The sequence below is a fragment of the Pinus tabuliformis genome, chromosome Q (assembly GCF_031772625.1).
Source record: "Pinus tabuliformis cultivar Carrire ecotype Pingquan chromosome Q, CPIR1, whole genome shotgun sequence".
Classification (NCBI taxonomy): Eukaryota; Viridiplantae; Streptophyta; class Pinopsida; order Pinales; family Pinaceae; genus Pinus; species Pinus tabuliformis.
Window position 1 is genome coordinate 968948604 of NC_142296.1, and position 16345 is coordinate 968964948.

The window sequence follows — 16345 nt, forward strand, 5'->3', positions numbered from 1 at the left end:
TTTCCAGAATGGTTTCAATCTTGTCTTCAATATCATAATCTTCAAGCTCTTCCTTTGTTTTTGAATTTAAAATTTTGATTAATACGGTTGCATCTCCTGGTTTATGACCCAATTCCTTCTTCACCTCTGCTATTACCTCCTTTGAATTTTCCAATAATTGTTCCTGCTCAAAAATGATTTCAATTGAAGGCCATAACTGAGTTATGGATTCATTGATATCCAGCCAAATATTATCTTTGGCTTGTGCAATAGTTTGAGCAATATCAGACTAATTTTCAAGGGTCTCTATTCTCTGAGTCAACCTATGACTCTTTTGTAGCTCTGTCGAGTAGGCATTGTCAGTTTTGATTTTCTGCTCCTGAAGATTGTTGAGTTGACCTTTTAACTTTTCAATCTCTTGACCCTTTAACAATAAATCTCCCATAGCATTAGCTAAATCATCTATTGAATCAGTGGACTGTGTTTCTGTTGTAATGGCTACTGCAATAGAAGTTCATATTGTTGAAGTACCTGCAATGGGAGTTGTTTCTATGGGAATAGTTGTTGATACATTGGCTTGTTGTTCTTTTTCTTTTAATAAACTCTCCAATTCAGTCTCCATCTTCTGTATTTGCAAATTCTGTTCAACTATGATCTTGAACATGTTTTCTTTCTCCTTTTCCAATTCTCCAACTTCTTTAGTTTGTGGATCCTCTGTAGTAGGGAGTTTAAGTTGCTTCCTTAATGCTAAGATATCAACATTTTTTCTCTTGATCATTTCTTCTACTTCTTTCACATCACTAGGATCATATCCTAACTTAATCACCAGATCTTCTAAAGATTTAATCTTAGTATCCTTAGCTAGAGATGATATTTTTTCCAACTTTAACTATGACTGAATATTATTTAATGAAACTTGCAGCTTGGATGCTGCCATTGTTGAGCTAGTCAGAGTGGAGTAAATCATTTCTCCAGCTTGCTTGTGTAAGTCAATCTGGTCAATAGCATGAATTTGTTTAGTATCAAAAGCAAAAATAGATTTCTTATAATCTTCTGTAGCCCTAGGGAAGGGAAATTTAGGCTCCACGAGGGCCATCTGAAATTGGCCTTTCTTAGTATCAAGTGCAGAAAGAAGTTTGTGCTGAGAAAATGAAGTCTACTTCCAAAATTCAGAATAGGTAGTGGCCTTTAGTGCTTCATTTTTCCTTTTGATCTTCTTGTATCTAGAAAAAATACTTGGTTTTGTTAGACTCTGAGTTAGCTCTCTTGTCTGAGTTATTTCTAATGGATCTTGAGAAACTAAGGATACATGAGAACTTGAGAAAATCTCCTCAATTCTTGGAAAAGTTGCAACATGGGGACCTATTATAACCAATGTAGCATGTTCCTTTGAACTTTCTTTCTGAAATTGTTCTTCAAGAGGAATAGTTTTCTTCCTTTTCTTAAGAATTATAAAATCTCTCTTGAACTTCTAAAGCTGAAGGGGAAACACTTTCCCTTATTCTCTTAGTCTGCTTCTCTTATGGAACTGGAGTCTGTAATGTTGTTGAAATGAAAACCTTCTCTTCTGCTTCTTGCAATGTATTTTCCTACCACTCTTCTTTATTCATGTATTGTTCTATGTCTGGTCTGGGAGAGTATGCATAAGGTGTAGTTTTTTATTTTGTTCTACCCTCAACTTAGAAATAATCCCCAAGGGATCATAAGACCAAGTAAAGCTTAATTTAAACTTCATTCGTTTTAAGAGAAGGTCTGCTTCCTTCGTTGTTGCTCTGGTGTTGCAAATGAATGGCCCAATCTGTTCTTTCAACTTGAATTAGGACTTATTTTTAGCTGGCACAAAATGTAGCTCATCCATGTTCATCATTTTCTTGATATATTCGAATGCAAAAATCTTGATTGGCACAAACTTTGGTAGTTTGTATGGAGGAAGATCACATCCATATACTTTGATTTCTGTGTAATTTTGATATAGATACGAATCTCTAGTTTTTGTCTACTCACTACGATAAAGAATTCATTTGTTTTTAGGTGAAATACTAAGAACAACATCACTAATAAGAAAGCATGAATCCATATATAGACACTAATTTGTATAATCACTGAAAGAAAATTCATTGGTGTTCTTCCTTAGCAAGGAAGTCCAATGAATTACAGAGTGAGGATTTCCATGTTCATCTAGCTTTTGTAATGGAAACTTAAATTTATCTGCTTGATATGAAAAGAACAAGTATACAAGAACTGATTTGTATTTAATGGCTCCTTCAGTGGAAAACTTCAGAAACTGATCATGAATAGCTTCTGCCAAAAATTTACTGTAATTGAAGATAAGTGATGGTTTATCACCTACTGAAAACGTTGATAAAAATCCCAGAATAACTTCATCAACCCACTAATCAGTTGGATAACCTAATAGACATGAAACCATTGAAACAACATTTCTAGTCATCTCTAGAAACATTGAGGAAGGGTGTGGAGTATTTTTTCTTGCTAATTCTGCATTTTCAGGTAAAAATATCTCAAAAATTTTGGCTCTCTGAGGAAAAGTAATTTTTTGATAGATTTCCATGAGAGAATCTATAGAAAAAGGATGTAGAGGAGTTGATGATTTAATTTGAAGCATTTGGCATATAGACTTAGGGGATATTGTAAATAGAATATCGTTTTTTTGGGCTATAATGTCTCTCTTACTGGGAATATACCTAAAATGACACCAAGTTACAAATTCGGGGAAGGAATGATTTTTAGGGAAAATGTATTGAGGAAAGGAGTCCCATATACTCAATTCATCGCCAAAATTTGAGAAATTATGTTTAGCCCAATTGTGAAGTTCATAGAGGTCAAACTCACATTAGATTTCAGAAATCTTGTACTATTGGTCAACTAAGGGAAGTTTTTCTATGTCTATAACAGGGGACAGAAATGGGTTTTCTGCAACTACTTTAGGCTTTCCTTTAGAAGAACATATGTTGAAGATGAAATTAGATAAAGGATTATCGTTTTACCAGGTGCTTGACTGGTTGGTACAATGATGAATGTTGTGTGCCGGTACTATTTGTGGTGGACATGTGCAGCTACTAGATGAAATAAACGAAAGAAATGGAGAAAAACACTTGTGTTTTTTTATTGTATGAAAGTATTAACCATTTGAGTAATAATCGTTGATAGGAGTGGGGATTTTACTGTGGTAGTGTAACAATCATGGTGGAATGATAGAATGATATAACAGTCTAATCCATTTGGAACGAATGAAAGGGTGACAAATGGCAGAGGCGGAGTGGTGATTAGTTATTTGGCGAGAGAAGAAATAAATAAGCGGTGGTTTTTGTGGGGTAGGTGGATTGTGGTTTTGGAGAAGTGGGGTACGAAATGTATGTAAGGTTGACACGTCGGTGGGGCGGGTTTGATAATTCAACTTTTTGAACCCCCTCCCCACCCCGCCTTTGTTAAATGTCGGAAACACAAGGGGACGAGGGCTAAAATGTTCCCCCAGTTGTTGATCTAGGCGGGGAACATCCCGATGGTCGACAATAGCGTGATAATTACAATATAGGACAAAAAGATAAAATCACACTTTATTAAAGATTTAATTAAATTCTAATCAATGCTTAAATGATAATTTAAAAGCTAATTAACATCTACGACGACATTTAAATTAGTGTACCTATTCCATGGGCTTTTTTCTTTTTTCTATTTTTATATCCCTTTTCTTTTTTCTCTTTTCTCTATATTCTTTTTCTCTTCATATATATATATATATATATATATATATATATATATATATATATATATATATATATATATATATATATATTTCTTTTTCAACAAAAATAAAATGTATAAAATACAAAATAGGTTACAACAACTTTTATAGACACAAGTGAAGTTTGGTCAAATGATTCATTAGAATGAACATATGATTACAAAAACCAATATGTCAAGATAACCACACTAACATGATGTGTTGAGGCTACTGATAGGCATGGAAGATGAAACGAGAAGGGCCTTGTAGATAAGGCACATATAGCCCCATACATTTTAAGCAATAATTTGTAGTATACAAAGGGACGTAAACCCAATAAGAGAGTTGTGAAAATTCATGGTTAAGGGAAACAGTACAGTTGTAAAATTTAGGGATGCAGTTCTCTTATTATCTTTAATGCATCATAAGCGTGTCGTATTACTCTAGGTTGAGGCCTAGAATTGTCATAGTCTAACGGGAAAAGAAAAAAAAGAAGGGTAATAAATAAAGGAAAACAATGAATTATAAAACGCATATTAAGCCTTCTACATGAAAAGGTTAGTGGATAATTAATGTGGTCAGAACCAAGTCCATTTAAACCACAAGACAAAGATAATATCTATCGAGAAGTAGTAATTTGAAGTAATTGTTTTAGAATGTTGGTAATGTTTTGTTGTGGCATATTTGATATCATCAAATTATGTTGTTGTCTAAAGGACCAATCTTTGGTTACAAGACATCATCGGAACAAGGTAAGAAAAACCTTCCTTGAACATAAATAAACCAAAAATAACAAATAACAAATAATATTATTGTGTGAGTGGTCTCGCAGGATAATTGACTATTCCTATGTTGAGGAAAAACTACTATTTATTAACATTCCACCGAACCTCACATGTCAATTATAATATAATAACATATTGTTGGGATCTGATATACAAGAAAAGAACCAGTAGAAAATTCCCATGACTATACATGAGAGTAAAATCTCATATAATTTACACCAACGACCTGTAATACAGAACGAAAAAAGGGCCAAATTGAAGGAATGCTGAAAAGTGGACTCTTGGTGGACGCTAAAAGGGAGTAGCAAAACAACCCTATATGGGCATAACTAAGGTTAGTTGGACAAAATACACAACAATATAGCCACTTTGAATATCGCAGGAAAAGGAAGGCGTCCTAAAATTTAATTATGCATGACTAATGCACATTTGAATTAAGATAGAAGGTTAATATGATAATTCACTAGTTGCAATATATCTTGAAAGATAAGAACATTAAATGATTTTTGAATATTATTATTACAGTGCAAGTAGGGCAAATGGAATTTCTACTTCCATGGTCTAAAATTTTAGTGGGACTACATGGTGGGGTCCTTGTTGAATGGCGTAGCCATTGGGTAAGTAAAAATCATGTATCATTATTATTGATGATTACAATGATGTTTCTAATTCTTATTAAGTGCAGGTTACTAACCCTTGCTGGGTTGTGATACATGGTGATAACCCATGTTGGGTACATAAATAATAGTTGATGGTGTTTATAAGAAAGTTTGAAATATATATGTTCTTAAATGATGATTAATGGAAACTAATGACAACCATAATGACTATGGATGTAGGTTGGACCAGACAAAATATTCCTTGTCGAACCTCTACGCATTCTCAATCAAAGATAGGTTATGCTTCAGAAGCAATAAATCACCTAGGTTAAAGTGTAGTGGAAGTAATTCAACCGGAAGAGGCTACTTGGGATGGAGATTTTATGCCTGAGACATATTACAGCCTCTTTTGAGGGCTAGGAAACATCGAGGACATTGTTTCGCTCGAAATCAGGAAGATGTAATACCCCTCAATGAAAAGTAAATATTTAATATACTTTTACTACAGTGACTTGGTAAACCAATGGCTATGTGGAAAGCCCTAGTGGAAATTTAAATGTTTGAAGTTATTTTAATTTTATTTGAAAATCGTTATGGTCAGTCATGGAATTTACAGGGAAAGACACTAAATGAAAAAAAATTCACTCAGTAGACAATTAAAGGAGAGTTACTCCCTTTCCCTAGAGATAAATCATCTTAGTTGGGAAAAGAAGCAAAGAGGGTATGAGAGGAACCTTAAGAAACTAAGGAGGGAGAGAAAGAAGATTAATCCCTTGAGAAAGATGTTGTTAAGGGAAGGAAATATGCTTCTAGTGAAGGTATTCTTGGACTAGATGAAGGCAGTGGCATCCCTAAGTCAGATTTGTTGAGTCTATGAGCTCTTGGGCTTGACTTGTACAATCTTAATGCCTTTGGACAAACCTTTCTAGGTCACTATCAAGCAACTATTATGGAAGTGGAAAACTGGCTCGTGGAAAGAATTGGTGGTTGACATTCTCATTGGTTGAGAGGAGTGGTCTTCTCCTCCATAAATTTCCTCACAACCTAACCTAAGAGATACAAGTATCTTAATTTGTGAATTCCATAACATAGAATACTATTTGTATTTGTTGTAATGTGAGGTTTCTGCAAGTCTTTGTAATGATTGCTTATAAATAAATTGTTGTAAATTTGTAAGTCCCTGTTATAAGTTTCAGTGTTGATGATTATAAAGGGAACTATGCTGTGAAGGAACTGTTAGTTTCCAAACTTTTAGGTCAGGGCCACTATTTGAAAATAATCCTTGTTCTTTACATATATTACCTAAGTATTACGGAAGGGTAATTTGTAGGACCCAAAGGGTAATTAGGACCCAAAGGGTAATTAGGTATTGCTTCCTCTGTAATACAGATAATAATAACAAGAAAGAAAGGGTGTAAATGAATTAAAGGAGAAAATTATCGTTTGAGACTGTATACTCTTAAATAATAAACAAAGTTAAAAAACTGACAATGGGTAATAAAAGGGGTAAGTTGTGTGAATTTAGCTAACTTGTATGAAATATGTTCTCTAGTAAACCAATTTAGTTCCTAGGCCCAGTTGGTAAGAACTAACAACCAGGCATTATATTTATCTTCAGATAAATAAATAAAAAACTCAGAGCGAAAACAAAATGATGAGAATTATTATCTTGATAGTTATGTGCTTAATAATTGGATCATATCAATGCATCGACATTGGAATTTAGCACATAATTTACTTAAACCAAGAATCATATCCAAAGGTAAATGTTTAATTTCAATCATAAAGGAATAAACTTTTCCTCAAGGGTTTTAGAGCCATAATGAAATGGATTCCAAGACCTTTCTTTTAAGTATTAAAAACATTGAAACCATGAAACATTATAACAAAGGAAGTAACATAATCTACTTAAACCAAGAATCATATTCAAAGGTAAATGTGTCATTTCAATCATGAAGGAATACAATTTTCCTCAAGGGTTTTAGACCAATAATGAAATGGATTCCAAAGACCTTTCTTCTAAGTATTAAAAAACACTGAAACATTAGAACAAAGGAAGTAACTATTTAATGGGGGATGCTGACTATGGCTAGACTAGAAAAACCCCTCAGGAGTGAAGCTCTCAAACTTAATAAAACTATTACCAAAAAATTATTATTCCAATACTACTTAGAGAAAAAATGGAGTTCACATGAATATTGTAACAAAACTAGAAAAATATCTCGACTGGACCAACTATATAGAGCTAAACATCAGTTTCCATACCAATTGTATGGAAGAGCAACCACTCCGAGGTTTGAAGTTTAACGACATTTAAATGAAAGTTTGATAGAAGCCTGTTAACTATATGAAGCAAAAAAATAATTTAATTCCCTTGAAGCCATACTCCGTATTCACCTATCTTCTATAAATGTTATAGCCCAAATTATTAAAAATTATAGAACCCGTCAGGAATTTGAAAGAAATAAGGCAGGAAGCCTCGATTAAAATTACTTACCTTATTAAACATGTAACTGGTATGTTAGCGAGCGTAGGATTTAACCAAAACAATAGCGTACTATACGAGTCGTTACAGATCCCAAACCCTTGCCGATGAGGGTTGCAACTGAGTGGGAGGGTTCGTTGCTTGGAGGTGGTGGTTACCCTAACGACCCGTTTTCTGCCTCAACCGTAGGATTAGAAACCTACAAGAACAGTCGATGATCTTGATATAGATAGTGATGCCTCTTCTCGCCAAGTCACATAATGGCGCCAGCTGTGGAGTCGAGAAAGTTTGAACTTCGTCGACCCACATTTGATGAAATAACTAAGGTTCCAAAAAAATGATATAATGACAACTAGCATTTGCATCAGATGTTGCAAAGGAAACGTCGTAAGGCATAAATTGAGGAACAATCTTGACATGTAAATGATCATTTAAAATAAGAATTAATAAAGAAAATTGCATGCAAAAGTGGAAGATAAAGCTAAATTATTTACATTATGTGACGTTTATAGATAATATAATGCTTGTAACAAAGATTGGCTCTTGATTTTCTAAGATGTGAAAAACATGATGGTGATATTTCCACAAGTGAAATTGCATCACAACTTTATGAATGATTCTTTATACATAGATTGGATACTTGCATCTATATCCCATGAGTTCGTGTGAGCATTTTGTATATGGTGAGTTCTAGGAAGAGTAGTCCATTAAAATTGATCAATATAGGCCAATCAATACTCATAATACATAATACTCATAAAAAAAACATATATTCCTCTATTATGTATACTTATTTACTATGTGGTTTTGAGTAACGTTGTTGAAAAATATAATCATTAAATTAAAGGATATATTCATCTATTATGTATATTTATTTACACTAAAAGGTGATTAACATTTACCATTATCTATTATTTCCATTTCTTTCTTTAAAAATGCAAGCAACATAATATCAAATCAATGCCATGTGATTGAAACTCAAAACCTTTCATTAGTGGCTCGCCATGGGATTGAAACTCAAAACCTTTCATTTGACTTCTTGTAATTTTTTGTTTGAGCTTTAACTAGAACAACAATTCAAAGTGTTTGACAATTTGAATATGATTACTCATTAAATTTTCAATTGAAGATGAGTACGTTTAGCATTGGCCAGATTTCATGAAGAACAAAATGATAATAGAGGATATAATACAAATGTCACAAAAAGCATTGGCATAATTTTCTGCATCATGAAGAACAAACAAAATGCTGATATAGGATATAATACAAATGTCACAAATGATATAGGATATAATACAGATGTCACAAAGATATCCACAACGATATGCTAATAATCTGCAATTTAGCAATTTGCATAATAAAATCTAAAAAATTAACAACTACATTTATTCTCGCTTAAAAGATGAATTAAATTGACTATGTTTGATTAGAAGAGAAGTTCAATTATAACTTTATTTTAAATTATTATTATTAATTATAAAAAGAAACGCAGACACACATATATAAAAAGTAACAAAATTCTTAATCATGAAAATTCATCACCATTTTACCATGGAGATTCTTAATGTAATGATAGGATTTGTTACAGTAAGATTTAATCACTCTCCTCTTTGGGTTCCTCTTGTTGAACAGACAAATGGTATCAAAAACACATTAACCTAATCAACTACCAACAACACTACCCAAATTTTGTAGTCAAAGTAGTCAAAGCAGTGCTAAGGCCAAGTCTCAAGGAAAATTATAATTATATATTTTATAACAAAAGATTGACCTCTTTCTCTTCAACTGCAAGGGCAAGAGTGGTAGTGGTAGGAGTACCACCACCACTAGAAGGACCAACTACAAAAATGTAGAAGCACCACCACCTCCTGCATCACAACCATCAAAATTCATGTTTACTAAAATAAACTACCAACTTAATGTACATCCATACATGCATCAAACTGTGCATTCAATTATAGCGGGAATTGATGTAGAGATAGGTATACCAGAGCCCGCACTGATAAGGACATCTTCAATGTTTCTCTTTTCTGAAAGCTTGGGTAAAATACAAGGTCTGTAGGATTCTATTCGCCCCCCCATGTCTTCCCACATAATTACTAGGTGTCACTGGATACTAAGGAGGTCGATTTACATCTGGCCTTAGTGGAAGATGGCATTGTCTACCAGTTTATATAGGAGGTAGTCTAACATCTTATTGTGGAGGATGTTGTGAATTTTCTGTCTCTTGGTCATTTCAACATGTTTCCTCAGTTGTTGCCATTTCCTCTTTGTTTGAAAATCATGTGATGGATCATACCTCGGCAAGTTGCAGCATAAAAAATAAGGCATCAAAAAATCAATATTTGCTTTTTTATATTATGGGGAAATATTTAGCCCTCCAAAACTAGAATTAAACTTGAATGGAAATTTAATTCTAACAGAACAACAATTAATGCATATATACTTAAATAAAACCAACATGCTAGATGCAAGGGACAAGATCTATCCAAAATTATTTAACATCAAGTAGATCCTTTGCACTTATTCTCTATCAATTATAAGACCAATCAAAACATTCCAACACTGAACAATGATTTTTTAGGGGAAAAAACACAAAAAAAAAACATATGATCGAACGTTCCATGTATGCATCTTTCATAAACTAGAATAAAGACAAAATAAAATATTCACACTCCACAAAGATTTCTTCATGCTTGAATTAAAACTTCTACATTGTGCAAAATGGAAAAGATACCATCAAATATGGAATGACTTTCAACAAAAGTAGTAATGGTGTGTTTATTGATGATTAAGAAAAGAATGAGTAGTTAAACGGAAGTGACAATATATTTGACTAGGATGCAAAGTGGGAATTTTTTCCACAATATCCATAGCATACCCAATAGAGAACTTTGTAAACTTTTCCTTGCTATAATGTCATACCAGCTCAGCAACTCCCAATATGTGTCCTTCCATTGCTTCAAGAAGCTTTTCCTTTGTCGCCTGCAATGTATTTTCATTGCAAATATTAATTTAGTTTAATATTTTATAGCCTTTCAAGCCTTGGATATATTTTGTTGCAGTTGTCCCTCATGAATGTATAAGCATGAAAGTCAAATGACATTTTATAGTCTAATTCATTATATTGAGACCATGTTTTGAGTACCACATGAATGTATAAGCATGAATAGTCACATGACAACTTATAGTCTAATTCATTATATTGAGAGCAAGTTTTGAGTACCAACCTTATTTCCAATATTTATGAAATCATCTAGCAAATAAAGAGTAGTGAATTCATATCGATGATCCCCAACAGGTGGATTAGGTTATTGTAACCCTCTTTAATCATTCAATACTTACTATCTTCACCAACGTCTTTAGGAGAGAGAAATTTACAGTAAGACTTGGAAAGCCAAATTATGTTAAACATCATGAATGAATGATTGAGAGACTAACTTGGAATTTTTCAAAAAACCCATATACATCCCAAACAACTCTCAAAAAAGAATAAAATTTCCAGTAAGACTTGGAAAGCCAAATTATATTAAACATCATGAATGAATGGATGAGAGACTAACTTGGAATTTTTCCAAAAACCCATATACATCCCAAACAACTCTAAAAAAAGAGTAACTATATTAAACATCATGAATGAATGAATGAGAGACTAACTTGGAATTTTTCAAAAAACCCATATACATCCCAAACAACTCTAAAAAAAGAGTAAAATTTCCAGTAAGACTTGGAAAGCAAAATTATATTAAACATCATGAATGAATGGATGAAAGACTAACTTGGAATTTTTCAAAAAACCCATATACATCCCAAACAACTCTAAAAAACAATATATATATTATATATACAAACTAGGTTAGAATCAATGACAATGTACATACACAATGGCTAAAAATAGATAATTAACTCTCAAGAAAGATTTACACCTACACTAACTCACCAAGCAACCCATCACAAAAAGAGGGTAAAAAATCTTGTATGTACACAATGGCTAAAGGTATCTAACTAACTCTAATGTGAGATTTACAATTAAATTAAATTCAACAAAAAGATTTACAATTAAACTAAATTCAACAAACAACCTCATATCCAGCGTTAAAGTAGATTTCATAGGAGAGAATAAAAAAAAAAACTTTAGATTTCATAGGAGAGAATAAAAAAAAAAACTTACAAAAGTACGCTATCAGCTCTCGAGGATTTAACCAGAGGTCTTTGATCCATGAGTTCATCCACTGAAAAAATGGTGAGCCTATTCATCCCACTACATGGTTTTTATTCAACCAACTTTCCTTAAAACCAACCAGAAATTAACGAAGATTCCAACCATTTGTCCATTCTACATAAATGGAGCTTGGAATGAAACCAAATTAATAACGAAGATTCTAACCATTTTTCCATTGGTCGATTCAGCATGAATGGAGCTTGGAATGAAACCCAATTCTCAACGCTCCCTTACATTGTTGTCCTATTGTTTTATGCATTAGGGCTATAAAAGATTGCAACCCAATTCTCAACGCTCCCTTACATTGTTGTCCTATTGTTTTATGCATTAGGGTTATAAAAGATTGCAGTGAAGTAAGGTTAAGGGTTGTTTTTCTTGGACTACATGTTTTTAGTTTTCATAATGAACTTGCTTCGTAAGTTAATATTTCTTTTTTTTTATTTCAAACTAATTCATAATTATTATTATTTTCAACCATTTCTTTAACCGTGGCAAAAAAAAATTTATTTTACATACTCCCCTAATGTGGGTATTGAAGCAACTAAATTGATAGAAAGTAAATTGATTTATGACCCTAATAATATGGTTATTGAAAGAACTAAATTGAGGGAAAATAAATTTATTTATGACCCAATAACGTGGGTATTGAAGGAACTAAATTGAGGGAAAATAAATTTACAAGTTAATTTTTTTTTTTTTTTTTTATTTCAAACTAATTCATAACTGTTTTTGTTTTCACCCATTTCGTTAACCCTGGCAAAAAAAAATTCTTTTACATACTCCCCTAATGTGGGTATTGAAGCAACTAAATTGATAGAAAGTAAATTGATTTATGACCCTAATAATATGGTTATTGAAAGAACTAAATTGAGGGAAAATAAATTTATCTATGACCCCAATAACACGGGTATTGAAGGGACTAAATTGAAGGAAAATAAATGGACTAAATTGAGGGAAAATAAATTTATCTCTGTCCCCAATAACGTGGGTATTGAAGGGACTAAATTGAAGGCAAATTGATCTCTTCTCCCAATAATGTTGGTATTGTGGGTATTGAAGGGACTAAATTGAAGGTAAATTGATCTCTGCTCCCAATAATGTGAGTATTGAAGAGACTAAATTAAGAGAGAGGTAAATAAATATTAATAAATTTACTATTTTAAAGATTTTTTGGTTCTATATTAAATACTTCAATTTGATTTTACACATATCTAAAAAATAATAAAATTTATGTCACAACAAATGTATACTATTTATTATAAAACAAAAAAACAAAACAAAAAAATACATTTCTAATTATTTCAAAAACTTCAGAATTCTAACGCTGAAATTCTAGAGCAATAGATATCAGAATTTTAAGTAAATAACTTTTTTTCTTTTAGCTACCTTCAAACAAGCTATGAAAATCTACATAAAGTCTCATAAACATAAATAATTTTCATTTTAATAAATAAATAAATATACCCTATATATCTTTCATTTGCATGCATAAATGACATATTTGTGCAATTTTACAACCATTGTCTTCCTACTCACTAATATTCCTTTTGTAATTACCCTTTTTTTGTTTCAAGCTTCTATGCAAGGCCTTTCTTAATATTCCTCTTAGTTGTGTATAGTATTTTGATTTTTTTAATTGAAAAAATTGTTTTTTGAAGCCTGAACTTTGTGCTATGCTACAAAATAAATAAATGTGTTTTTCACTTCTTATACTAAAAACAAGAAATTATGTTTTATATTAAAGAATATTAGTAAATTTACTATTAAAAAATGTCTTATATTAAATATTTCAATTTTATACACAACTAAAAAATAAAATTGAATAAAATTTATATATTACAACATATGTACACTATCATTTATAAAAACTGGAAAAAATCATTATTAATTATTTCAAAAACATAAAAGTTCAATTTTATACACATCTAAAAAAATTGAATAAAATTTATATATTACAACATATGTACACTCTTCTTTTATAATAAAAACTGGAAAACATCATTATTAATTATTTAAAAAACATAAGAGTTCGCAGACTCAAATTCCAGTAGATATCCGAATTTTAAGTAGATAATTTTCTTTTTTTTCACTATAAACTTCATTCCGAGTTTTAAATTGATATTTGAATTTAGAAAACAAAACTCCCTTTAGTTTCTGGATTAAGTATTTTTGAATTGAAACTTAGAAAAAGAAGATTTCAACCGTCTGAATTTATAAAAGTCATTCATGCGTTAAATAATAATTAGAATTTTTAGCTACTTTGGAATGAGCTTTGAAAATCTGCACAAAGTCTAAGGAACATCAATTAAGGAAGGTTTAAATTACAAAGTTCTTACAAAGTCTAAAGAACATCAATTAAGGAAGGTTTAAATTACAAAGTTCTTACTTCCGAATTTAGAACTTAGAGAGACATTCTAATTTCGATAGATTTAACCGCAGGAAATTCATCTCCTCCATGAACTTCGATTTTCAACTCTAGTTGAAGTAAAAGTAGTCAAACTGCTGTAACTCTACAGGCTATCATTCAACTCTGGAAAATGCTTAAATTATACTCGAGACAACTAATAGAAAAACATAGTAAATGCTTAAATTATACTCGAGACAACTAATAGAACAACATAGTAAATTGTATTGAAGGGACTAAATTGAAGGCAAATTGATCTCTTCTCCCAATAATGTTGGTATTGTGGGTATTGAAGGAACTAAATTGAAGGTAAATTGATCTCTGCTCCCAATAATGTGAGTATTGAAGAGACTAAATTAAGAGAGGTAAATAACTAGCAATTGCCCCAAAAGGTGCAAAAAGAGGCCGATAGTTTGTTTAAATTCCAAAATAGTATGAAGAATACATTTGTAAATATGTATACCATATATATTAAAAATTTAAATTTTACATAGATATTATAAAATATGATATTTTAGTTTTATGGATCTTTATTATTATGTATAATAAATTGTACAAATTTATATATAATTATTTAAATTATATAACTATTGAAAACCACCATTTAAATTTAATTAAAATGTTGCAACTATTTTATCTCATGATATAATATTCAAACGCAAATTATTTTCACTAAAAAAGCCCAACGAGAGTTCCATGTTTCCATGTAGAAGACTTGTAAATAAACAGTACTTTCAAACACACCAACAAATATATTTCCAAACTACAAAATTAGTCGTGTTTCCTGTATATGGATATACAATTAATAATAGTTGTGTTTCCTATATATGGATATACAATTAATATTCGTCATTGGTATTTGTTCTACTCTAGGACTTCTCATTTGGAAAACTACTTAGAGGTTGCATAAACAAAAAGAGGGTCTAATTTTGTTTAGAGATTCATTAATCCATTGAACTGTCCTGTAAGATTCCTTCCCGCCAAATCTCCGGCAATAAGAGTATCATCGTGGCATGTTAGCTGTAAACAAATGGGTAAATATTTAAACTTACCTTATATGTTCAATAGCAAATCGAAGAAACATGAGGGCCTTGATTCTCCTAGAGAAAAAGAGGGATAGGGAGAATGCAGATATGAACTAAATAAATGCAATAGACAAGTAAACAAGTAACTACTTCAGATGAGGTAGATATTAAAGCTCATAAATGTAGCCACAAATGGCCTCAAATTCTGAACCTCACATGCAATCATTTTGAACTAAGAAAAATAAAGAATCCTTCCCTAAACTTGGTATCCATCCTTGTGCATATTGAGTACACAAACCCTTGTTGATAGTTGCTCGGAAGAAGTTACATTTGAGATGTGACTGGAGAGCACCAATCTCTTGAAGTCTTCTTGCAAAGTTCATATTTTCATGGAATCACAACTCTCTATTTTCTATTCAGAAGAATCTAATTCATTAGTAAGCTTGGAATATTTTTAAAAGAAGCTGTTAATATTTCAGAAGAACCTAATTCATTAGTAAGCTTGGAATATTTTTAAAGAAGCATGCAGTATCATAAAACTTATTTCTTATGTTATATAATACAAAATAAATTTAATTATATGGTTGGAAAATGAAAATTAATATTTTTAAAATATGAGTTTAGATAATTGTTTTTAAAAAAAAGTTGTTTTAAGTGTTATTTTTGGAGTTGTCTTGATTTCTGTTATTTAAACTAAATTTTTTTATTATATATATATATGAATTTAACATCCTTAAAAAAAAATTTGATTTGTGTTATTTAAATTGACTTCTTTTGAATGCATATATAGATTCAGTGCTTTTTAAAAATCACACAAATTTATTTAATTTAAACTTTATATATATATATATATATATATATATTATATTATATATATATATATATATGAGAGAATAAAATCATATCAAATTTCAAATATTTAAATTAAAAAATTATAATACTTGGATAAATAGGGTACTTATTCTTAATATAAATAACTAAACATATAAAAAATAAAATAGCTAATAAATTAAGCAATGGTGGTAATTGTGTGTGAGTAGTTGCATTTGATCAAGAAAAAATTTAAACAATAATGAATAATCTTTCCCAAAACACTTTATAATT

At 31.0% G+C, this 16345-nt stretch overlaps 1 protein-coding gene across 1 annotated transcript in view; it reads right to left on the bottom strand.

Annotated features, from left to right (window-relative positions):
- Positions 1-493: 493 nt before the first annotated feature.
- LOC149222712 (uncharacterized) overlaps positions 494-16345 on the bottom strand; it is a 121768-nt gene continuing 105916 nt past the window's right edge. Inside the window, exon 5 of the mRNA XM_089387657.1 lies at positions 494-792. Coding sequence (XP_089243783.1) covers positions 494-792 — 299 coding nt within the window. The remainder of the gene's footprint in view (positions 793-16345) is intronic.